Here is a 27,618-nt window from a genome sequence, read left to right as displayed (position 1 = left end):
TCATTATGGGGTATTGATTTAGGAAGAAAAATAAATATTTAATACATTTTAGAATAAGGCTGTAACGTAACAAAATGTGGAAAAAGTCAAAGGGTCTGAATACTTAGACTTAGAATTAACACACTCTTTTCACTCTTCACTTTCCCTCGTTCTTAAAAATGTCCAGCATTCCTCAGATCCCAAAGGTGGAGAGGTTTGCTGGTGCTATGCTGTCGGGTTGAGAAGTTCTACCCGGACAAAGTCCATCTCGAGTGGTCGAGAAACAATTGGGAGCAGGTGTATAGCGTGTGGAGTAAAATCGAGATGACCATGGCTCAGGAGGACAAGAGGGCGGTCTACACGTGCCGCGTGTATCACTCCAGTTTCTCTGGGCCAGTATACAAAATACGTTGTTGATCATATCAACACACAAGGTAACTAACTCATCAGAGACATGGTGGCCATTTTAGCTCTGGGTTACATGGTGGCACACAGGCCGCCAGTTTGACTCCTGTTTATCTCACAAATGTATTCTGCCAATCAGAGCTTGGCTATATCATGGTAATTGTCATAAAGATTGAGTGTAGATGAAACACAAGTTAGTGGAAGTCTTCATCCTGGAAATTCAATTGAATTCTACATGTTTGGTTTTCATAATGTTGGTCAGGAGAATGCATCAACAGAGACAGAATATATCTGATGGAGCTGATATTCAAGATATATATTCAAGTGTCTTCTTATAACTTTTTAGTGCTAGGGCTTACAAAACAAAAAGTCCAGCTACTCCATCCCTGTTTCTGTAAATTCTCTTCCATTTTGTGCCTAATCAATAAGACCCATGTGTGTTTTTCAACAGGCACCCCTATGAATGTGAAATTTATCAAGTGTGAGCCACTCCGCCCTCTGCAGGATGAGGAGTGCACGCTCAACCTCTGTGTCCTGAACAAGTGTCGGTCAGCTGGTCTAAGGACGGACCGAGGGTCTTCAACTCACCGCCCAGCATGAACGTCAACGGCCTGTACTCTATGTGGAGCTTCCTCAAACTGAGTCCCACCACGGAGGACTTTACGTCTCAGAGTTCAGGTGCCGTGGAGAGTGTTCACACTGTCAGATATCACAGGCACATGATAATAATACTTTTGTGGGTGCTTATATTTATCCTATTTCACGCATGTACAAGTGTGTATTATACCAATGTGTGAATAGGAAATGTTTTTTTGTTTTTTTGTCCCCATGACACCCTCAGAGAGTGTGGTCATAGGCCTAGTGTATACTCAAGTTGTACAACTGACACTCAGGTTGTACAACTGACACACTCAGGTTGTACGAAGCATTTGACACAATGGTTGTGATACAATAGTTGTGTGATGTCTGCAAAAACACCAGATGTATCACGACCATTGTGAGGATGGGTTGTACATCAGTTGTACAACCAGAGTGCTAAGGCATAGTCAAAGGATGTATAGAAGGATATTACCGCTCAAGTTTGTAGCATTATGTAGAGTTATTTTTGTACGTTCAGTAGTTTGATGTCTTTAACCTTGTTTTTGTTTATTTCATTCGCTCTATTCATCCTCAAAAGATGGGAAATGTTGACGTGAGTCTGAGTGCTGATCTATGATCAGATGATCTAAAAGGCTAAACTGATCCTGGATTAGCACTTAATGAATACGGGCCCTGATCATTGAGAACATGTCCTGCTTTGTTGATAGAGAATTACAGTCAGCGTTAGTTACTCGTAATTCTCTTGTTGCTAGACAGTCTATTATGGCACAAGGCGAGACCCAGATGCAGACACAGGAGGCAGATGGTTGGAGTCGTACAATGTTTATTAATCCAAAAGTAGGCAAGAGAATGGGCGTGGACAGGAAAAAGGTCAAAACCAGATCATAGTCCAGGAGGTACAGAGTAGCAGACAGGCTCGTGGTCAAGGCAGGCGGATACAGAGTCCAGAAACAGGCAAGGGTCAAAACCGGGAGGACTAGAAAAAGGAGAATAGAAAAAAGCAGGAGAACAGAAAAACGCTGGTTGACTTGAAAAAACATACAAGATGAACTGGCACAGAGACAGGAAACACAGGGATAAATACACTGGGGAAAATCAGCGACACATGGAGGAGGTGGAGACAATCACAAGTGAAACAGATCAGGGTGTGACACAGTCATAGTATGTAGTATATATTATATAGTATATGTAGTATATATTTTTAATTTAACCTTGATTTAACTTCCTTGCTCAGGGAAGAACAACAGATTTTTTTTACCTTGTCAGCTCGGGGATTCGATCCAACAACCTTTCGGTTACTGGCCCAATGCTCTAATCACTAGGCTGCATGCCGCCTCAAATATAACTCACAGTTGCGCCAAACATTTGTCATAAACTTTATTTTTATTTATTGTACAAGACTTTCCAAACAGTTGTGGTTCACTGGGAACTGAAGCAGGTTCCATAAGCAGACTCTCCTCACAACTACAGCTTACAGAAGGTTTTGGTCTCAGAATGAAATTAAATACTTATGATACATTTTCATCAATATCACAATGGCAGTGTTAATCTATAAACCATCGTGCTCCGATCAAGTGCATCAACATTTTTTCTTCTTTGTATTTGCGGTCATAACTGAGCTTGAGGATATCATTCTAATTATGTCATATTTACTAAATATCCGGTAACATTTTGTGGTATGTGAATATGACATAATGTATGTCCATTTGGAACTGAACCGTAGGCCTAAATGCAAAGCATAAATTGCAAAAACATACCTAGATGGCTTGTGGAGGCCTATATTTAAAAACAAATTACGCTGGGTTTTTGTTGTAGATACTGCACATGCATTTCAAAATATGCTTAAATTCCTTCAGTAAGCATTATTGATTCAGTCAATTACATTCAATCTCCAAGACACGAACATGATAAGATAACACAAATATTTGGCAGAAGCATAAATCATTTAAGTCGATTGTGGATCGCTTTCCAAAAACATAATTTTTCAAAACACTGATTGCTAAGCTCTCTTATTTTGTGATGATTTCAATTCAAAATACACAAACATTTACAGATATGTAAGGCATTGGAAGGCATAGCAGCTTACTACAATATCAAATAATGTAAGGATAAACCCATGCAAATTCAATTACGACTGAACAGTGTTGGCTACAATTAAATAAGCATCTGTAAGACTGAAAACTTTGAGGGTATAAGTGCAAACAAAACAGTTACCGAAAATCATGTCACCAAAGGTCATACTAAGCAGCTTCTTCAAGCACAAAGATAAATATAACAGAAAAGGGAATCAATGCTTTTGAAAATAAAAATTGAACTCAGATATCAAGCAATAATTGTGACATAGTCAATAGATGTGATTATAAATGCTAAATATTTGTGGGCCAAATATAACATTGGTTGAACAGTATTTTTTAAATTCTCCTTACACCACTTATGGTACTTGGAGAGGGTCAGGACTGGTCAGATTCGTAGTTTGAGTCTATTGTTAACCCAACATTTCCCATAATGCAGGAATATAACATCCATAGACGTACAGTGGCAAGAAAAAGTATGTGAACCCTTTGGAAATACCTGGATTTCTGCATAAATTGGTCATAAATTTGATCTGATCTTCATCCAGGTCACAATAGACAAACACAGTCTGCTTAAACTAATAACACACAAACAATTCTACATTATCATGTCTTTATTGAACACACCGTATAAACATTCACAGTGCAGGATGGAAAAAGTATGTGAACACTTGGATTTAATAACTGGTTGACCCTCCTTTGGCAGCATTAACCTCAACCAAATGTTTTCTGTAGTTGCGGATAAGACTTGCACAATGGTCAGGAGGAATTTTGGACCACCTCTTTACAAAACTGTTTGGGTTCAGCAATATTCTTGGGATGTCTGGTGTGAACCGCTCTCTTGAGGTCATGCCACAGCATCTCACTCGGGTTGAGGTCAGGACTCTGACTGGGCCACTCCAGAAGGCATATTTTCTTCTGTTGAAGCCATTCTGTTGTTGATTTACTTCTGTGTTTTGAGTCTTTGCCCTGTTGTATCACCCAACTTCCGTTGAGCTTCAATTGGAGGACAGATAACCCAACATTCTCCTGCAAAATGTCTTGATAAACTTGGGAATTCATTTGGCCGTTGATGATAGCAAGTTGTCCAGGCCCAAACAACTCAACTGTAGTATCATCTGTCCACAGAATATTTTGCCAGTAGCGCTGTGGAACATCCAGGTGCACTTTTGCAAATTTCAGATGTGCAGCAATGTTTTTTTGGACAGCAGTGGCTTCTTCCGTGGTGTCCTCCCATGAACACCATTCTTGTTTAGTGTTTTACGTGTCGTAGACTCGACAACAGAGATGTTAGCATGTTCCAGAGATTTCTGTAAGTCTAACTGACACTCTAGGATTCTTCTTAATCTCATTGAGCATTCTGCGCTGTGCTCTTGCAGTCATCTTTGCAGGACAGCCACTCCTAGGGGGAGTAGTAACAGTGCTAAATGTTCTCCATTTATAGACAATTTGTCTTACTGTGGACTGATGAACATCAATGCTTTTAGAGATACTTTTGTAACCCTTTCCAGCTTTATGCAAGTCAACAATTCTTAATCTTATTTATTTCTTCTGAATGCTCTCTTGTTAGGGGCATGGTTCACATCAGGCAATGCTTCTTGTGAATAGCAAACTCACATTTTGTGAGGGTTTTTTATAGGGCAAGGCAGCTCTAACCAACATCTCCAATATCGTCTCATTGATTGGACTCCAGGTTAGCTACCTCCAATTAGCTTTTGGAGAAGTCATTAGCCTAGGGGTTCACATACTTTCCCCAACCTACACCGTGAATGTTTAAATGATGTATTCAATATAGACAAAAAATATAATAATTTGTGTGTTATTAGTTTAAGCACACTGGTGTGTTAATTTTTGTGACTTAGATGAAGATCAGATCAAATTTGATGACCAATTTATGCTGAAATCCAGGTAATTCCAAATGGTTAACATACTTTTCTGGCCATGAGATAAAGGACATTTTTTTAAATGAAAGATGTTCCTTTGACATGAAGGTCAACTATCCCTGCGTTTGGTCCCAAATTGCATAAAATGTCAAATGTACCACAAGGCTGGAGATTTAACACCAGGTTCACGTGTGAATCTATCTACTGTAATAGATCTAAAACACTAACTAAAGAGATATTTTTCTGAAAAACCATCAATAATACACAAAACAACACAGTCCATTTTGACTGAAAATCACGTGAAATGTACATTAGGCAATAAGGTCAATGTTTATGTAAAACGTTAAAAAACGAAGCAAAATCAGGAATCAAGATAAGGAAAGTGAAAGAAGAATACTGGGTTAGCGGAAACCTTTTCAGCTAAAGTCCCGGTTGATGAGTATCATGGGGGCGACCAGGGTCCAGACATAGAGGGTGAGACACACCCAACTGGAGCTGATCTTCACCCAAACCGCCGGCCACTTGCTGGTCATGGCATTGTATTCTGCATCAGGACTGTATAGGGAAAAAAGTAAGATTTCTATATTAATATCTGAACAAATGCAATGGTGTGGATCTTTAAGAGAAACATCTATGGTTGAAGTATTGCGTTGCAGCATTGCTGTGTTGCTTTGCGGTCACTTTCATGTTAGAGAGCTAGAGCTGCCTTGTGTTGCGTGAGAGAGTTTAAATATAAATGTTGAACTATACAAGATGTAAAGAGGCGACTCCGGGATGCTGGCCTTCTAGGCAGAGTTGCAAAGAAAAACCCATATCTCAGAATGGCCAATAAAAAGAAAAGATGAAGATGGGCAAAAGAACACAAACACTTGACAGAGGAACTCTGCCTAGAAGGCCAGCATCCCGGAGTCACCTCTTCACTGTTGACGTTGAGACGGGTGTTTTTCGGGTATTATTTAATGAAGCTGCCAGTTGAGGACTTGTGAGGCGTCTGTTTCTCAAACTAGACACTCTAATGTACTTGTCCTCTTGCTCAGATGTGCACCGGGGCCTCCCACCCCTCTTTCTATTCTGGTTAGAGACAGTTTGCTCTCTTCTGTGAAGGTGGTAGTACACAGCGTTGTACGAGATCAGTTTCTTGGCAATTTCTCGCATGGAATAGCCCTCATTTCTCAGAACAAGAATAGACTGACGAGTTTCAGAAGAAAGGTCTTTGTTTCTGGCCATTTTGAGCCTGTAATCTAACCCACAAATGCTGATGCTCCAGATACTCAACTAGTTTAAGGCCAGTTTTATTGCTTCTTTAAGCAGGACAACCGTTTTCAGCTGTGCTAACATAATTGCTAAAGGGTTTTTTAATGATCAATTAGCCTTTTAAAATGATATTACTCGGATTAGCTAACACAACGTGCCATTGGAACACAGGAGTGATGGTTGCTGATAATGGGCCTCTGAACACCAATGCAGATATCCCATAAGAAATGAACCATTTCCAGCTACAATAGTCATTTACAACATTAACAATGTCTACACTGTATTTCTGATTAATTTGATGTTTTTTAATGGACAGAAAATGTGCTTTTCTTTCAAAAACAAGGAAATTTGTAAGTGACCCCAAACTTTTGAACGGAAGTGTATATACTGTATTCTATACTATTCTACTGTATCTTAGTCTATGCCACTCTGACATTGCTCATCCATATATTTATATATTCTTAATTCCATTCCTTTACTTAGATTTGTGTGTATTTGGTATATGTTGTGAAATTGTTCGATATTGTTTGTTAGATATTGTTGCACTGTCGGAACTAGAAGCACAAGCATTTCGCTACGCCCGCAATAACATCTGCTAAACACCTGTATGTGACCTGTATGTGACCAATAACATTTTATTTCATTTTATTTGGAAGTCAACTTCACTTCAATCCAAATCTGCATAACCAAACTTGACACCATGGCTGTGTCTGAAAATGTTACTAGCTGTCAAATACTTGCTTCCTCCGTCCTTATTTCCTCAATTACTTTTAAAGCTCATTGGAGAAGGATGTGTGAGGGAGGGACCTTGGATCCTCTCCAAGGTCTGTCAAGAACAAATCCTTAAGGGGGAATTAAGGAAACAAGGGCGAAGGAAACAAGGGCGAAGGAAGCAAGGACTTGACAGCTAGTAACGTTTTCAGACGTAGCACTTCACGACGTTGGTAATCTGTGTAGTTTGGCCTTACTGACCTATACCAGTTGGTGAGAGTCATCATGATGTAGAGCGAAGCCAGGAAGAGCATGAAGTGGAAGAAGGAATAGCTGTACTGGACCATGTCCCTCTCGTTGTCCTCCACACGCCCGGGTCCATTCCTCCCCGTACCCGTCCCTCCCACCTCCTCGTCCGGTGTGCCCGCGTTACTCTCCTCCAGGGTCACCGTGTCGTTGGAGGCCATGGTCAACTTGTTCACCTGGCTGGTGTTGGATGAGCGGATGCTACAAGGACGTGAGCATTTACAATCATTATAAGAATTACAATTCATGAGAAATTCTAACATTTATAATAACTTTGAAAGCATTTATAAGCATTTGTAAATATTTGTAAATATAAGCATGTATAATTATTCAATAAAGTTGTAATTAAGTATAACACAATCATGGATTGGATTGATAAAGCTCTTTTCAGAATGCTCAAACTGCAAACTGATATTCTAATTTCATGAACGGGGGGGGGTCACCAGTCACCAGTCACCAAATCATACCTGGAGTAGAGGATGCATAGAACGAAGATGGCCAATCCCACGATGCTCTGGGCGTCCCACCACTGCAGATAGGGAGAGGACAGGATGGGCTCCTCGGTGCCGATGATCACCACGGCCGTCTGGTTCTTAATCTCCAGAGGGGCCAGCGTGGGCACCAGTGTCTGCTGGAAGATGCTCAGCAGGCTGGGGTTGCATGTCCGGTCTGAGAGGGGAATTTAAAAATATATGTATTTTTTCTTATTATTTCTTTTGTTTATATTTTAATATTAATAATGACTTTTTTAAGAGGGGGTGGTGACTTTTGAGTTTAACTTGAGCTGAACAAATACATTTGCATTTAGCGTGGAGAATGGCGATGTGTTTGCAATTCATGGGCAAATGTTTCAAAGGATGTCAGTCTGACTGAGAAGCTATTTGATCGTTCCCATTAATTATGAATATGATTGCATTAGATATATGAACAATGAACTGTTAATTCTTTTGGTATTAAATGAATAATGAACATAGATGAACAAGTCAGGGAGGCAGTGCTGTTCGGTCAGCAGCTTGTATAACAGTGGCTCTGACCAGGCTCGTTGGTCATGGCAGACCAGGTCAGATACATGGTGTACATGGTCATGATGGAGGACTGGAGTAGACCAGATCGGGGCTGGGATTCCTAAAAAAACAAACAAAGTAACTGTGATTTACAAAGGGATACCAAACATGGAAATACTGTCTGACTAGGCCTCAGTGGGGGTTTCTCCACGTAGCAAAGGGAGGATGGACCTCCGTTTTAAAACAACAATTAAAAACATATTTAAAAATCCTCCTTGTAATAAATATTTTTTTAAATACTTTTCATCTGTTAACCGCCACAAGTTTTTAAATCATCAGCCGCTACTGGCAGACGTGTGTTATAATTAGGGCCTGGATTTGTTCTTGACCACATGACATTTTAGTATGTACTTTAAGCTGTACTAGGCCCACTGTGACATTTTTGATAATTTAAATTAGGCTGTGGCTGCGCCTTGCATCACAAAGTTGGTCACAACTCAGAATCAACTGAATATGAGTTGAAACTTAGTTTAGGCACGTCTCTCCACGAGATGCACACTGACTCTTGCAAATGGGTGGCAGGGTAGCAAAGTGGTTTGAGCATTGGGCCAGTAACCTAAAAAGTTGCAAGTTCAAATCTCTAAGCTGGCAAGGTCAAAAATCTGTTGATGTGCCCTTGAGCAAGGCACTTAGGCCTGATTGCTCCAGGGTTGCCGTTGATAATAGGGAGAGTTGGGATATCCAATTCACACGTGTATTAATACACCCGTGTACATGTGTGAAATAGGACAAATATCAGCACCCACCAAATCAGTGAGCATTCTTTGTGTCAATGGTGTGCCCTTTGTTTGTCAATGTTTATCACTTCCCCGTTAAATATATACTCAGTATTGAAGTTACTGTTAATCCCCGCATTTCCCCAGTAATCTAGAATGTTTGGTTATGGTGACTTCTGCTAATTCATTGAATATAATATTATTCATATACCATTCTCATTCTCGTAGTGGACACGTTGTTTGGAGCGCTCAATAACTGTGCAACACTTTTGATGGAGAAGCTTAGCTTTATTTCATTCTATTTACCAGTTTTCTGGCAATTTCTTAATTATCTTTGTTTGGAACACGTCTGGTTTCCCAGACGCTTAAGCGAGCATAGATGTACCTGGCCTGCGTGCCAGGATAGGTGTGGCTTATGGTATTTACAGTGCCTTTAGAAAGTATTCATAACCCTTGACTCCTTCCACACTTTGTTGTGTTACAGACTGAATTCTAAATGGATTACATTTATTATTTTTCACACCCATCTACACACAATATCCCCATAATGACAAAGTGAAAACATGTTTTTAGAACTTTTGGCAAATGTATTGAAATAGAAATACAGAAATATCTAATTTACATAAGTATTAACAGCCCTGAGTCAATACATGTTAGAATCCCCATTGGGAGCGATTCCAGCTTTGACTCTTTTTGGGTGAGTCTCTAAGAGCTATGCACACCTGGATTGTACAATATTTGCCCATGATTATTTTCAACATTCTTCAAACTCTGTCAAATTGGTTGTTGATCATTGCTAGGTAACCATTTTCAAGTCTTGCCATAGATTTTCAAACAGATTTAAGTCAAAACTGTAACTTGGCCACTCAGGAACATTCATTGTCTTCTTGGTAAGCAACTCCTGTGTAGATTTGGCCTCGTGTTTTCGGTTATTTTACTGCAGAAAGGTGAATTCTTTGTGGAAATGTGGAAAGCCGACTGAACCAGCTTTTCCTCTAGGATTTTGCCTCTACTACGTTTCTTTTTTATCATGAAAAATTCCCCAGTCCTTAACGATTGCAAGCCTACCCATAACATAATGCAGCCACCACTATGCTTGAAAATATAGAGAGCAGCAATCAACAATGTGTTGTATATTATTTGTCTCTGGTTTACTGATCCCTGCCTGCCTTGACCTGTCTATTGCCTACTCCTGTTGGAATATTAATCTATTGTTGATTCAACGTGGTCTGCATCTGGGTCTTACCTTCATACCTGATAGTACGAACTGGCCATGACTGACCCAGCACACCCGGACCAGCTGCGCAATGCCATCTCCTCCCAAAGAGCCTCCATTGGTAGGTACGAGGTATTGCTTCGTGGGCTGATGGAGGGGGTCCAAACGTTGGCTGAGCCCCATGCCCAGGCGTTGGAAATGCTGTTAGAGCAATTCGGTGGGTCGTCTGGGGGGCAGCCTGCCACAGTGGTAACCCCACCGCCTCTCAGCAACTTGGCGGTTAGCAGCGCCGCCCCACCGGCCACTCCACCTTCCCGGGAGCTCCAATTACCTCCTCCAGAACGCTTTAATCGAGAGATGAGCACTTGTTGGGCGTTTCTAGCTCAGTGTGCCCTCATTTTCGAGATTCAGCCCTCCTCCTTCCCCTCGGATCGCTCCAAATTAGCCTACCTCATAACGCGGTTGTCTGTAAGGGCTCTCAACTGGGCTACCGCTGTATGGGAACAGCAGCCGGTCATATGCTCGAGCCTGGAGGGGTTCGTAGAAGAGGTGAGGAAGGTCGTTGATGCCCCGTTCTCTGGGAAAGAAGCTGCCCGGAAGCTAATCCAGCTCCAGCAGGACGCCCGCACTGTGGCCAACTATGCGGTGGATTTCCATACGTTGGCAGCAGAGAGTGTGTGGAACCCGGAAGCATTGTTCGACATGTTCCTCCACGTCGTCTTGGAGGAGGTTAAGGACGAGCTTGCGGCTCGGTTGTTACCCACAGATTTTGACTCCCTCATCGCTTTGACCATCCGCATTGATGGCCATTTGCGGGAACGACGGATGGAGAGTAAATTTGATTTCACTCCACACCTCCGAGTCATCCCGGAAGTCCCCGACGGTCCCGTGGCCAAGAGGACCCAAGATTTCCCGACCTTCCTCGAGAGTCACCGAGGAGGGCTGAGGCACTGTTTCCCGAGCCCATGCAACTAGACAGGGCTGGGCTGTCACCAGCGGAACGGCAACACCGGATCAGCACAAGGAGCTGTCTGTATTACGGGACTTTTGGTAATTTTGTGTCTTCGTGCCAGATAAAAGACCAGGATTACAGGTAGGAGCGAGTACTCTGGTGGGCCATGTGGGGAACTTTTCTGCTTCCCTTACTCGTACCCCTTTTCATGTCATTCTGCTGTGGGGAAACCAGTCCAAATCTCACCGGGTCCTCATTGACTCCGGGGACGATGAGAGCTTTTTGGACGCCACTCTGGCTTCCGAGCTGAACATCCCCACTCAGCCCCTCTCCATTCCCGTGGATGTTAGAGCGTTGGACATGCGCTCTATAGGTCGGGTCACACATAACACCACTCCCATCAACCTACGTGTGTCAGGGAATCACAGTGAGGCCATTCAGTTCCTGCTCATCAAGTCCCCCCAAATCCCCACGGTTTTGGGATTCTACTGGCTACAGCGACACAACCCACTCAACTGGTCTATGGGTGACATAATGGGCTGGAGTCCGTTCTGCCACGCCCCGTAAACACGGGCACCCTCATAGATATCCTTCTAAACCTGCCCTCTAAATACACCTCTACTGTCTTCAACCAGGATCTCAGCGATCACTGCCTCATTGCCTGCATCCGTAATGGGTCTGCGGTCAAACGTCCACCCCTCATCACTGTCAAACGCTCCCTAAAACACTTCAGCGAGCAGGCCTGGCCCGGGTATCCTGGAAGGATATGGACCTCATTCCGTCAGTAGAGGATGCCTGGTTATTCTTTAAAAGTGCTTTCCTCACCATCTTAAATAAGCATAACCCATTCAAAAAATGTAGAACCAGGAACAGATATAGCCCTTGGTTCACTCCAGACCTGACTGACCTTGACCAGCACAAAAACATCCTGTGGTGTACTCCATTAGCATCAAATAGCCCCCCAGATATGCAACTTTTCAGGGAAGTTAGGACCCAATATACACAGGCAGTTAGGAAAGCAAAGGCTAGCTTTTTCAAACAGAAATTTGCATCCTGTAGCACAAATTCCCCAAAATTCTGGGACACTGTAAAGTCTGTTAAGAATAAGTGCCCCTCCTCCCAGCTGCCCACTGCACTGAGGCTAGGAAACACTGTCACCACCGATAAATCCACGATAATTGAACATTTCAATAAGCATTTTTCTACGGCTGGCCATGCTTTCCACCTGGCTACCCCTACCCTGGTCAACAGCCCTGCACCCCCACAGCAACTTGCCCAAGCCTCCCCATTTCTCCTTCACCCAAATCCAGGTAGCTGATGTTCTGAAAGAGTTGCAAAATCTGGCCCCTACAAATCAGCGGGGCTAGACAATCTGGATCCTCTCTTTCTAAAATGATCTGCTGCAATTGTTGCAACCCCTATTTACTAGCCTGTTCAACCTCTCTTTTGTATCATCTAAGATCCTCAAAGACTGGAAAGCTGCCACGGTCATCCCCCTCTTCAAAGGGGGAGACACTCTAGACCCAAGCTGTTACAGACCTATATCTATCCTATCCTGCCTTTCTAAGGTCTTCAAAAGCCAAGTGAACAAACAGATCACCGACCATTTCGAATCCCACATTACCTTCTCCGCGATGCAATCTGGTTTCCGAGCTGGTCATGGGTGCACCTCAGCCATGCTCAAGGTCCTAAACGATATCATAACCGCCATCGATAAAAGACAATACTGTGCAGCCGTATTCATTGACCTGGCCAAGGCTTTCGACTCTGTCAATAACCACATTCTTATCGTCAGACTCAACAGCCTTGTTTTCTCAAATGACTGCCTTTCCTGGCTCACCAACTACTTCTCAGACAGAGTTCAGTGTGTCAAATCGGAGGGCCTGTTGTACGGACCTCTGGCATTCTCTATGGGGGTACCACAGGGTTAAAATCTCGGGCCGATTCTTTTCTCTGTATACATCAATGATGCCACTTTTGCTGCTGGTGATCCTCTGATCCACCTCTACGCAGACAACACCATTCTGTATACTTCTGGCCTTCTTTGGACACTGTGTTAACTAACCTCCAGACGAGCTTCAATGCCATACAACTCTCCTTCCGTGGCCTCCATCTGCTCTTAATTGCAAGTGAAACTAAATACATGCTCTTCAACCTATCGCTGCCCGCACCTGCCCGCCTGTCCAGCATCACTACTCTAGACGGTTCTGACTTACAATATGTGGACAACTACAAATACCTAAGTGTCTGGTTAGACTGTAAACTCTCCTTCCAGACTCACATTAAGCATCTCCAATCCAAAATTAAATCTAGAATCCGCTTCCTATTTTGCAAAACAAAGCATCCTTCACTCATGCTGCCAAACATACCCTCGTAAAACTGACTATCCTACCGATCCTTGACTTAGGTGATGTCATTTACAAAATAGCCTCCAACACTCTACTCAGCAAACTGGATGCAGTCTATCACAGTGACATCCGTTTTGTCACCAAAGCCCCATATACTACCCACCACTGCGACTGTCACAATCGCTGTCTTGAAAATGACCGGACCAAGGTGCAGCGTTGTGAGCGTACATTTTCTCTTTATTTCTTTAAATGTCGCCAACAATAATTAACAAAAATGAACATGAAGCTCCGTGAGGCTATACCTGCATCAAACGAAGACAACAACCCACAAATACAAAAGGAAAAAAGGCTGCCTAAGTAGGATTCCCAATCAGAGACAGCTGTCTATCGTGTTCTCTGATTGGGAATCATACTTAGGCAGCCTTTTTCGCTCTTGTGTTTTGTGGATAGTTGTTTTCTGTATGGTTTATGCACCTTACAGAACTGTTTAGGTTTTTTCACTTTGTTATTTTGTTCAAGTGTTTTGGTTAATTTTTATTTAATTTTTTATTTTACCTTTATTTAACTAGGCAAGTCAGCTAAGAACAAATTCTTATTTTCAATGACGGCCCCTGAACTGCCTGTTCAGGGGCAGAACAACAGATTTGTACCTTGTCAGCTTCCGGTTACTAGTCCAACGCTCTAACCAACGCTCTAACCATTAGGCTACCCTACTTACCATGCTGCGTTTTTGTCCGATCCTCATTACGATGAGAGCCGTGACAATGACCTGTATGCTCTCATTGGCTGGCCCTCGCTTCATATTCGTTGCCAAACCCACTGGCTCCAGGTCATCTATAAGTCTTTGCTAGGTAAAGCCCCGCCTTATCTAAGCTCACTGGTCACCATAACAGCACCCACCCATAGCACACGCTCCAGCAGATATATTTCACTGGTCACACCCAAAGCCAATTCCTCCTTTGGTTGCCTTTCCTTCCAGTTCTCTGCTGCCAATGACTGGAACGAATTGCAAAAATCACTGAAGCATCAGCTGTCAGAGCAGCTCACAGATATTGCACCTGTACATAGCTCATCTGTAAATAGCCCATCCAACTACCTCATCCCCATATTGTTATTTATTTGTTTTGCTCCTTTGCACCCCAGTATCTCTACTTGTACATTAATCTTCTGCACATCTATCACTCCAGTGATTAATTGCTAAATTGTAATTACTTCGCCACTACAGCTTATTTATTTCCTTACCTCCCTAATTTTACCTCATTTGCACACACTGTATAAAGATTTTTTCTATTGTTTTATTGACTGTACTTTTGTTTATGTGTATCTCTGTGTTGTTGTTTGTGTTGCACTGCTTTTCTTTATCTTGGCCAGGTTGAAGTTGTAAATGAGAAAATGTTCTCAACTGGCCTACCTGGTTAAATAAAGGTTAAATAGTTCAATTGAAGTCGGCGCAACCAGCCCCGGGACGTCTTCCTGGGCCCTCTGAGGTGGTTCCGGATCTCTCCGCCATTCCCGCGGAGTACCAGGATCTCCGGGAGGTGTTCAGCAAGTCCCGGGCCATTTTCCTTCCGCCGCGCCGCCCCTATGACTTTGGGATTGACCTTCTTCATAGCACCACGCCGCCCCAGGGGCATCTGTACTCGCCTCCAAGGCTATGGAGGACTACATTGGGCACTCCCTAACTACTGGAATTATCCATCCGTCTTCCTCTCCCGCTGTCTTGTCCTTCATCTCCACGAAGAAGAACCCTGCATCCGTGCATTGACTACCGGGGCTCAGTGACATCACTGTAAAGAACCGTTATCCCCTACCACTCTTTTCCTCTGCCTTCGAGCTGCTCCAGGGGGCCAATGAGTTCTCCAAGCTGGATCTACGTAACGGCTACCACGTGGTGTGGATACGAGAGTGGGATGAGTGGAAGACCGCCTTTAACACAGCCAGCGGCCACTACGAATATCTGGTCATGCCCTTTGGCCTCACCAACGCCCCTGCCGTGTTCCAGGCTCTGATGAATGACGTTCTCCGCGACATGCTGAACCAGTTCGCCTTCGTCTACATTGATGACATCCTCATCTTCTCCCGCGCCTTCTGGAGAACCAGTTGTTTGTTAAGGCGGAAAAGTGCGAGCTCCATCGCTCCACCATTCCCTTTCTGGGCTACATCATCTCTGCTGGGAGTGTCAACGATGGATCGGGGAGAAGGTGAAAGCGGTGGTGGGTTGGTTTCAGCCTATGTCCAGGGTGCAGCGCGTACCCTTTGTATACAGTACACCTTTCAGCCCCTTTTCTCCCATTCTCTGTTTGTCTGTTGCCAGTTCGTCTTGTTTGTTCAAGTCAACCAGTGTTTTGTGTCTCAGCTCCTGTTTTTTCCAGTCTCTCTTTTCTCACCCTCCTGGTTTTTGACCCTTGCATGTCCTGACTCCGAGCCCGCCTGCCCGACCACTCTGCTTGCCCCTGACCCTGAGCCTGCCTGCCTGCCGACCTGCACCTTTGCCCCCCTCTCGATTACCGACCTCTGTCTTACCCTGAGCCTGCCTGCCGTCCGGTACCATTGCCCCACCTCTGGTTCACTGACCCCTGCCTGCCTTAACCTGTCTATTGCCTCCCCCTGTTGGAATATTAAACTATTGGTTATTCGAAGTGGTCTGCATCTGGGTCTTACCTTCATACCTGATATGTGCCTTTGTAGTGACTGGGTGTATTTATACACCATCCAAAGTGTAATTAATATCTTCCCCATGCTTAAAGGGATATCCCACTCAATATTCACTTATTTTCTTCCAATAGGTACCCTTCTTTGCGAGGCATTGGAAAACCTCCCTGGTCTTTGTGGTTGAATCTGTATTTGAAATGCACTGCTCGACTGAGGGACCTTACATATAACTATTTGTGTGGGTTACAGGGATGAGGTAGTCATTCAAAAATCATGGTAAACACTATTATTGAAAAATTAAAGGAGAGCTGCACACTCTAGGAGCTCAGATGCAATAATTGAATAACCAACGTTTCGACAGACAAGCTGTCTTCATCAGGGTATATAACACTATTATTGCACAAAGAGTGAGTCCATGCAACTTATTAAGCACATGTTTACTCTTGAACTTATTTAGGCTTGCCACAACAATGGGTTGAATACTTGACTCAAGTTATTTCAGCTTTCCATTTTTGTACAAATGACATTATGATGTATTGTGTATAGGCCAGTGACAAAATAATCTACATTTAATACATTTTAAATTCAGGCTGTAACACAACAAAATGTGGGAAAAGTCAAGGGGCGTGAATACTTTCTGAAGGCACTGTAAGTGCCCGCTTGGGTATGTTCTGGTCAGTTCTGTTTGACAATTCGTTTGGGTAGGATGCAACTGAGTGTAGTAGACCCCACCTGTTTCTTTATGCTTAGGACAGGTTATGTCTGATAGGAGGCTTTTTTATTTTTCAATACTGACATTTTGAAGTCAGATATTTGTAAATATATCTACTTGTGAATTGATCACCGTCATCACCAGCGCTGTCTAAATAAATACAACATTCATTTCCACCTCTACCTCCCTGCCTCATGCTGATTTTTTTGTCCTTGCGACTGCTACAAGGTCCCTATTTTACACTCTAATAGTCCTATCTGTTGAATGAGGGCTCACCTGTACTCTGGGCATGATAGACACAACAGAGGCTACGGCACAGAGGAGCAAGTTGAAGCTGATGAAGAACTTGTTGAGTAGACAGCCCTCTGACCGAGTGTAGAACATGTACATCAGGATGATAACGATAAAGGCCATGACGTAGTTGAGTCCAGTAACAGCGAGCAAGGCTAGAGACGAGAGGATAGACCGAATCAGATTCAAGTTGCGTTGTTATTATGAAGCAAAACATATTCTGTCTAAGAGCATTATACAGAGTGTGAGCACTATTGACACCTGCACTTACTGTATGTTACGGTTACCATTTATTTAGCTGGTATTTAATACTTATACAGTAATTACTCTTTTGGAATCATTCAAATAATTACTGTTATGTGCTGAATTGATATCACTTACTTTAAAAAAAGGTGAATACTTGCTAAAACATCAAACTAAACCTCCCATCAGCATTCCTAATCACCAAAACATAATTCATTTGGCTAATCATTCTGACTGTTTGAGTGTGTGTGTGTTTATGTTCTTTTCACCCCCGCTTTCATTTTATTGCTTTACTGTTTACTAAGTGTGTTGCGATCGTAAGTGGATTTAAAAGTGGATTTGATTTGCCAGGAAGACTCACCTGCGTACCAGCCCCTGGAGTTCCCTCTCTCCATGTTGTCCACCCAGGATTCATTCCAGGAGTGGGCAAAGTCCACCAGCAGAACCAGCTGGATCAGGATGAAGCAGAACGCCCCACAGGTACCCACCACAAACCACGCTAGACGCACGCACGCACGCAAGCACGCACGCACGCACGCACGCACGCACGCACGCACGCACGCACGCACACACACACACACACACACACACACACACACACACACACACACACACACACACACACACAGATAGAGACCATCATCACATGACACTTAAAAAAGAAAGAAATTAATTATACTTTTTTTTACCACCTTCTCTCCCCAATTTCGTGATATCCAATTGCAATCGAAATGCGATCTTGTCTCATTGCTGCAGCTCCCCAACGGGCTCAGGAGAGGCGAAGGTTGGGTCATGCGTCCTCCGAAACATGACCCGCCAATCCACGCTCCTTAACACCCACCGGAATCCAGCCGCTCCAATGTTTCGGAGGCAACACCGCTCAACTGATGACCGAGGTCAGCCTGCAGGCGTCTGGCCCGCCAGAAGGAGTCGCTAGAGCGCGATGAGTCAAGTAAAACCCCCACGGCCAAACCCTCCCCTAACCCGGACAACGCTGGGCCAATTGTTCGCCGCCCTATGGGACTCCCGGTCACGGCCGGTTGTGACAAAGCCTGGGAAAGAACCCGGGTCTGTAGTGATACCAATCGGGAGGCCCTCATCATTATATTACACGTATCAACAAGCAGTTTCAAAAAATATTACTATTACATGATTATCATTGTGTATATCAATAATTAATAGTGTTAATATTACACTACATTTTAATATCAAAGACTAATTGTATATCACTCATGTATGCTGATTGTGCATGGTATGCATGGTCAAAGGCTGCATTGATAAATCATAATAATATACAAATATCAACTATCACAAAATAATCTATGACCGAAAGGATTTAAATTGTGTCAATCTTACTGCGAGTAAAAGGCCCTTCAGGAATGTAAAAGGCACCGACTGTCACGGCAACCATGGCAGCCACCTTAAAGAACCAAAACCTGGGGGGGGGGGAGAGAGAGGTAATTTATCAACTAGTAAATATACGTGAATAGGCTTATGATGTCTAGCTGCTACGGAAAACTCTAGTTCAGTTATTCTCCTCGGGTTCCTCAGCACGGTGGCCTGAAGCACGTTAGCTGAGTGACCCGTTGTGTATGAGATTATTTCACTAATATTGCCCTTGGTTGCGGCAGTGTGATAATCATATGAGTGAAAGTTGTCAGTGTCTTACCAGTCCCCCATTATGAGAATTGTAGTACAAGCAGTGTACATGCTTTTTTGAGGTAGCACATTACAATCGGACCTGTATATGGGTTGAAAATGGCAGATTTGGGCACTTTTTTAAACTTCATTGGGATAGGGGGCGTTATTTTGACGTCCGGATGAAAAGCGTGCCCAAAGTAAACTGCCTGCTAATCAGGCACAGAAGCTAGGATACACATATTATTGGTAGATTTGGATAGAAAACACTCTAAAGTTTCTAAAACTGTTAAAATAATGTATGTGAGTATAACATAACTTATTTGGCTAGTGAAACCCAGAGGACAAATCGTGTTGTTGTTGAGGTGACTGTGTTTTCTATTGGTTTTATATGGGAAACTAGATTTATGAGGCACCTGTGGTTGCAGTTCTTTTGGCTTCCACGAGATGTCAACAGTCTTTAGAAATTGGTTGATGTTTTTCCTTTGAGAAATGAAGAAGTACGGCTGTTCAGACTGAGTGTCAAGCCAAATGTACTTTAGTTTGGTGCCATGCGCTCCACGTTGATTTTATCCGCTATTGAACACCAGTATATTCCGTCTTAAATTGTATCGATTATTTACGTTGTAGGATACCTAAAGTTGGATTAGGAAAGTTGTTTGAAATGTTTGGACCAAGTTTACAGGTAATTTATTAGATCATTTGTAGTCATGTTGGGTGAGTTGGAACCAGTGTTTTTCTGAATCAAACGTGCAAATAAATGGACATTTTGGGGATATAAAGAAGCAATTTATCGAACAAAAGGACCATTTGTGATATTTCTGGGACATTTTTTCTGGGACAATTTGGAGTGCCAACAGAAGAAGATCTTTCAAGGTAAGGCATGACTTATATCGTTATTTCTGACTTTCGTGTCGCACCTCCCTGGTTGAAAAATGTTTGTCATGCATTTGTATTATGGGGCGCTGTCCAGATAATCGCAGGGTTTGCTTTCGCCGTAAAGCCTTTTTGAAATCTGACATGGTGGCTGGATTAACATGAAGGTCATCTTTATTTTTATGTATTACACTTGTGATTTCATGAAAGTTAAATATTTATAGTAATTTAATTTGAATTTGGAGCTCTGCCATTTCACCGGATGTTGTCAAATCCTTCCCGCTAAAAGGATTTGACCCCTAAGAAGTTTTAACCTTTATTTAACTAGGCAAGTCAGTTAAGAACAAATTCTTATTTTCAATGACGGTCTAGGAACAGTGGGTTTACTGCCTTGTTCAGGGGCAGAACGACAGATTTGTATCTTGTCAGCTCGGGGATTTGGTCTTGCAACCTCTCAGTTACTAGGCCAATGCTCTAACCACTAGGCTACCTAGCCACCCCATAAACACCTTAATTGGAACACAGTGGCTGTACAGTAACATGCTATACATGACGTAAGAGCCCTGGCTCTGCGCTTCACAGCGCTGTGTGGGTTTTGACTGACAGACGTTCTGAACTTGAGCATCTCACGCGACAAGAAGTTGCCCCCATCCCTCCTGCTAGTTTGGCAAACTTGCACATACTTTATTGTCTGTAAATGCTGGGAAATTCTGTAAATTAAGGAGGACAATGTATTTTGAAAGATGAGACGTTGAGGATTATAATAAATACCGCTTTGATGTCATAAAAGCAAGCCAAACAGCCGTGAGTCCAAATGTGCACTTCACAGTTACATACAGTGGGGCAAAAAAGTATTTAGTCAGCCACCAATTGTGCAAGTTCTCCCACTTAAAAAGATGAGAGAGGCCTGTAATTTCCATTATAGGTACACTTCAACTATGACAGACAAAACGAGTGGAAAAAATCCAGAAAATCACATTGTAGGACTTTTGCAAATTATGGTGGAAAATAAGTATTTGGTCACCTACAAACAAGCAACATTTCTGGCTCTCACAGACCTGTAACCTCTTCTTTAAGAGGCTCCTCTGTCCTCCACTCGTTACCTTTATTAATGGCACCTGTTTGAACTTGTTATCAGTATAAAAGACACCTGTCCACAACCTCAAACAGTCACACTCCAAACTCCACTATGGCCAAGACCAAAGAGCTGTCAAAAGGACACCAGAAACAAAATTGTAGACCTGCACCAGGCTGGAAAGACTGAATCTGCAATAGGTAAGCAGCTTGGTTTGAAGAAATCAACTGTGGGAGCAATTATTAGGAAATGGAAGACATACAAGACCACTGATAATCTCCCTCGATCTGCGGCTCCATGCAAGATCTCACCCCGTGGGGTCAAAATGATCACAAGAACGGTGAGCAAAAATCCCAGAACCACACGGGGGGACCTAGTGAATGACCTGCAGAGAGCTGGGACCAATGTAACAAAGCCTACCATCTGTAACACACTACGCCGCCAGGGACTCAAACCCTGCAGTGCCAGACGTGTCCCCCTGCTTAAGCCAGTACATGTCCAGACCCGTCTGATGTTTGCTAGAGAGCATTTGGATGATCCAGAAGAAGATTGGGAGAATGTCATATGGTCAGATCAAACCAAAATATAACTTTTTGGTCAAAACTCAACTCGCTGTGTTTGGAGGACAAAGAATGCTGAGTTGCATCCAAAGAACAGTATTGAGATAAACTTTTGTTATTGACCAAATACTTATCTTCCACCATAATTTGCAAATAAATTCATTAAAAATCCTACAATGTGATTTTCTGGAATTTTTTCTCTCTAATTTTGTCTGTCATAGTTGAAGTGTACCTATGATGAAAATTACAGGCCTCTCTCATTTTTTTAAGTGGGAGAACTTGCAAAATTGGTGGCTGACTAAATACTTTTTTGCCCCACTGTATCATGAAAGTCATGTCATATACTGTCAACATTTATGATCACTATGCTCGATGTAGTTACAAGATGACATGGTGTTATACCATTGGTTGTTCTGAACAGAATGAGCCTATGTTTGTCTATTGTGATTTTTTTTTGTGTCTTGGCACACACACCTGAATGCACTCATTACTCCTTTCTATGGGCACCAAAATGAAGATCTTATTTCCATTAATTACACTGTGAAAGCCTAAAGGTGTAATTTCGGATATTTTATAACTTAGCTACTCACGTTGGCAATAGACCAGGCTTTCAAATGATGCCCATCTGAACCAGATTGCGATTCATAATGGACCGTTTTTTTGGGGATTGTGTAAACAACATCAGTAATTGTGTGAGAGCGGAGACGCACGGTTGTGTTACAAACAAAACAACTACAAGTGTGCTTGCTCTGGTTCCTCAACGGCAGGAGGAGGAGAAAGCAAAACAACAACAAAAACGCATAGTTGAAGTTTCTTCTTTGAGTCATAAAAGTGCCATGAAATGACTTAGGAACTGTGCACACTTTGGAGAGGTGTGTGGCTACTTGGAGACACCGGTTAGTCCTCTCACTCTAACCCTTGTCATGTTTTTTTGCCTTATGTTGCACCTACCACACATTTTACAGGAATATTCTTAACATGTTCCTGGTGAAAAGTACAGTAAATGTCAACTTAACATAAAATCAACAGTGTAATGTTTGGATTCAGTCTTGTGTCAGGTGAACTGTTGTGTCCTCACCTTTGGTCTAATCATTTTACCATAATCTCAAACTGTTCCCTTTCCACTGTTACCATGGTTATGCATATAGGCTTTCCATATTTCATCTGTAAGAAACATGTCAATTCAGCCCTACCCATATAGACCAATTCCCACAAGTGTAAAAGGTTACTAATAAAAGGTATTCAACGAAATACTGACTTTAAAGTCAAAGTTGGCATTTAAGTTTAATGACATGTAGCATGTGGGCCCTTTTTATTTTTCTGATGGGTGCGTTGCGTTATGGGGTGGTTACCCGTTGTGGATGGCGGAGCGCGGGTCACGACTGTTCTTCACGTTGATCATGATCAGAGCGAACGCCAGGAAACACATGCTCATTCCGAAGCACACCCGGTACACGGCTTTATAGCCCACTAAGATCGTACAGTTGATGTTTCCATTGATGCCTGCTCCGTCTTCACAGAACCCAGGAATCTACAGGCACAGACGGACATAGGCACAAACCATTCAGGTAAGTCTTATCTACTGTCCATTTCCATAGTCTGGCTGTGTGAGTCTGCAATTCAATAACATTACATTTTTGCTTTGGTACTGTAAATCAACAAGTTGGCTACTATCAGTACTGTACCACAAAACTGTCACAATTTATAAGTAACCAACCATAGTCATTCAAAATTCCCATTTGGAATGAATATATGTCAATGTTTCAATTTAGACAGAGTTGCAATGTTAATGCAACCTTAAACATACAGTAAGGTTGCATTGGAAGTTGCAACTCTGTGTGTAGCCCCCCCCCCCCGTTTTAGGTATGTGTGACTTGACTCTTTTCACCAATAGCCTCCCCATGTATTCAAGCATTATTAAATAACAAATTATCATTCACCATATCCACAAACATCTACTGACACAGCATGATTCATCGTCTCCATAACACCTCCACACACACACACACACACACACACACACACACACACACACACACACACACACACACACACACACACACACACACACACACACACACACACACACACACACACACACACACACACACACACACACACACACACACACACACACACACACACACACACACACACACACACACACACACACAAACACACTTCATGTCTCACTCAGGAAGTGTGTGTATGAATTCAATTGATTGGCCCGTCTCCTACCTTTTTTAGCTGCTCGTCCACTCCTGGTGACAGCATGATACAGGCTATAATGGTCCCTAGCAACAGGATGAAGGCGTAGATGACTCGCGTTACCGTGGAGTTCTTGCTCTGGGGACAACATCTGCACAACAAGCATGTCGCACTGCTACACAGACACGGCACCTAGAGGGAAATAGAGGAGGGAAAACCATTGTCAAACGTTCCTGTGCGGTTGTAGATAGAGGGGGAAATCATTGCGAAACGTTCCCCTAACATTGTAGGTCAGCTAGGGACAAGCCAGAGTCAGTGCAGACACTGAATGGACTGATTAACCTTCGTCTTGGCACTTGAAACACTACATACCGCAGCAATGTGGTGGTAGGCCTGAACCTAATCCAAACGCAATAAAAACAAGTCAACAACTGTCTTTTTGACCGTGGGGGTAAAATCAAGTGTACTTAGGAGAATTCGAGATATTCAACCAAGACAGAGAAACAAAAAACATGTCTAATCCACCACAACAGTGATACAACAGTGTTATAGTAACCATTACAAAGGCATCACGGCATTGTACCTTTAAGACACCTGACTCTGTCAGCCCTAAGTAGCCTACTAGCTTGTAAACAACGTAATACCCCAGGCAGACAGACACAAGGTCAGCTTAGCCATGGGTAGCCAGAATATGGGCAAGCCGGCAAGACAAATCTTTTACACATGACTGATGAGAACCCTTACCTGTTCACCGGATGTGCTACCTGTCCCAGACCTGCAGTTTTCAACTCTCTAGAGACAGCAGGAGCAGTAGAGATACTCTCAATGATCGGCTATGAAAAGCCAACTGACATTTACTCCTGAGGTGCTGACTTGCTGCACCCTCGACAACTACTGTGATTATTATTATTTGACCATGCTGGTCATTTATGAACATTTGAACATCTTGGCCATGTTCTGTTATAATCTCCACCCGGCACAGCCAGAAGAGGACTGGCCACCCCTCATAGCCTGGTTCCTCTCTAGGTTTCTTCCTAGGTTTTGGCCTTTCTAGGGAGTTTTTCCTAGCCACCGTGCTTCTACACCTGCATTGCTTGCTGTTTGGGTTTTAGGCTGGGTTTCTGTACAGCACTTTGAGATATCAGCTGATGTAAGTTTGATTGGATTTGATGAGGCCTTCCTGTGGTTAACATAAACTTGACCTGCTTTAGCTGGGTCAATGTGGAGAAGAACCAGGAATCACAAGTTGACTGTCTAATAGCTAGACAGTTAAAATGGAGGTCGGAAGGCATTGGATTAGGCTTGTTGTTGTATGCGTTTGTCTCAATCCCAATACTACTCCCCAGCAAAGCCTAAATTCATATGTCTAGCGGCATGTACTAGAGTAGCTACTGAACGTCCTGGCCTACTAATGTTTTTGAAACTATTCATGGCAACGTTGTGGGGTGGATGTGTATTTGGTTGCTTGGCTGACACTTATTAGTTGGGTCTGAGATAAAGTACGACTGTATAACTTATCTCTGAGCTGCGCCCAATGCAGGACAAATGCCCCTTTGTCCTCTTGTTGTTACATCATAACATATTTTGCTCTAGTCTCTAGTCTAGGCTATAATATGACGATAACACTGTATGAGATTGACAGAGATACATGTATTCCATGTAGACTATTATATGTATGTTATTCCATGTAGACTATTATATGTACTTTATTCCATGTAGACTATTATATGTATGTTATTCCATGTAGACTATTATATGTACTTTATTCCATGTAGACTATTATATGTATGTTATTCCATGTAGACTATTATATGTACGTTATTCCATGTAGACTATTATATGTACGTTATTACATGTAGACTATTATATGTACGTTATTCCATATAGACTATTATATGTCTGTTATTCCATGTAGACTATTATATGTCTGTTATTACACGTAGACTATTATATGTACGTTATTCCATGTAGACTATTATATATTCGTTATTACATGTAGACTATTATATGTCTGTTATTCCATGTAGACTATTATATATCTGTTATTACATGTAGACTATTATATGGACGTTATTCCATGTAGACTATTATGTATGTTATTACATGTAGACTATTACATGTACGTTATTACATGTAGACTATTATATGTCTGTTATTCCATGTAGACTATTATACGTACGTTATTACATAGACTATTATATGTCTGTTATTCCATGTAGACTATATGTTTGTTATTACATGTAGACTATTATATGTACGTTATTCCATGTAGACTATTATATGTCCGTTATTACATGTAGACTATTATATGTACGCTATTCCATGTATACTATTATATGTATGTTATTCCATGTAGACTATTATATGTATGCTATTCCATGTAGACTATTATATGTACGCTATTCCATGTAGACTATTATATGTTCGTTATTCCATGTAGACTATTATATGTACGTTATTCCACGTAGACTATTATAGGGAAGTTATTCCATGTAGACTATTATATGTCCGTTATTACATGTAGACTATTATGTACATTATTACATATAGACTATTGTATGTACGTTATTCCATGTAGACTATTATATGTACGTTATTACATGTAGATTGCTCCACATACATATTATGGCAACAGTTTAAGCATGCCATGGTCTTTGTTTTTGGACTAGGACAAGGCAGCAAGCACTGTTAATCCAATTAATCATGAGTAGAGCAGATGACCAGTAGTAGCATGATTAACCCTTTAGGACTTACAGTAGCCCCATAATATGTGTGTATTGTGGGCTACTTGGGAGAGGAAAATCGTTTGTTTCCCTTTTCCCTATGAAAATGTATATTCTAGTCTATAACTGTGAACACATATTGAGACCTGACATTTGTGGAGACCAGAGCAAGCCAGAGCAAAAGCAGAGGCAAATCAAAACCTTGTTTTTCACACAAGCAGATACATAACCAACTCCTAGTCAATCACATAGGCTACCACCATTCGAGTCCGCTAGTTCAGGTAATTCGTTTCAAGATGAGTGGCAGGCGCTTGCGCCTCCTCATGATTCTGACCTGTTGCTTACGTCACATCATCCTGACAACCTTGTATGAGTTCAGTCGAAGATTGATACTATGCCATTCTTTATGTTTGTCACATATGTCAACCTGGTTCTTGTGCACAAATATGTTCGTGATATCATATGAGAAGAAACGTACCCAGCTTGCGACAGAAAAGGCCGCCAAAACAGCTCCCATAATATTCCAGTTTCGGCTAAATCTATAGCGTTTTTCTTCCAGTAACGGCACCCGTTACGTTTCTGTCCCTCCAGGTTGAATTGTAAATGTAGATACAATTAGAGTACCAACTTTTGAAAATTGTAAATATTTGAATTAAACGATTTTGTTGTCGTGTCGTACAGGCGAGCCCTACTTCTTCAACTCGCGCAATCGTCTATGCTTTCTTGGTTACTGCAAACAGGGATACTTGGGACGTCCACACCCTAAATCCTAACCTTAACCATTATCCTAACCCTAACCTGAACAACAACCCTTACCTAAACCCAAACCTTAACCTATACTTTAACCGTTATAGATGTCAACTTCAGTGTGGGGACGTCAGAGTATGGACCTCTAAAGGATACCGCATAGCAAGGTGCGTGCTTTCTTTGCGGTGAATTCTTTTTTACTATGCGTAACACAGGATGATGTCATTACGTTAACATCAGTACAGTCGATGCAACGTCGATGTTGCGGTGGTTGTGAATTCGAATGTCATTTTACTTTAGAGAGAACCTTGTTGCAATCGGAATCATCCCGTAATGCTGTCTGATATTGGTGTAAAATCAAACGTTTGAATTCCAACCTCAACATAC

The 27,618-nt window shown here is 42.3% G+C and overlaps 1 protein-coding gene across 1 annotated transcript; it reads right to left on the bottom strand.

The window, feature by feature from the left end:
• Positions 1–2,347: 2,347 nt before the first annotated feature.
• On the bottom strand, positions 2,348–27,402 carry LOC118388955 (serine incorporator 1-like). Its single transcript, XM_035778598.2, has 10 exons — positions 26,963–27,402; positions 23,792–23,953; positions 22,906–23,084; positions 18,761–18,840; positions 17,766–17,903; positions 17,147–17,316; positions 8,245–8,335; positions 7,678–7,879; positions 7,166–7,411; positions 2,348–5,494 (listed from the first exon to the last, which is right to left on the bottom strand). Exons 1-10 carry the CDS (start codon positions 26,999–27,001, stop codon positions 5,356–5,358), a joined length of 1,446 nt encoding a protein of 481 aa, XP_035634491.2. The 5' UTR covers positions 27,002–27,402; the 3' UTR covers positions 2,348–5,355.
• Positions 27,403–27,618: the final 216 nt, after the last annotated feature.

The sequence above is a fragment of the Oncorhynchus keta genome, chromosome 10 (assembly GCF_023373465.1).
Source record: "Oncorhynchus keta strain PuntledgeMale-10-30-2019 chromosome 10, Oket_V2, whole genome shotgun sequence".
Classification (NCBI taxonomy): Eukaryota; Metazoa; Chordata; class Actinopteri; order Salmoniformes; family Salmonidae; genus Oncorhynchus; species Oncorhynchus keta.
This window is presented reverse-complemented; position numbering and strand designations above follow the sequence as displayed.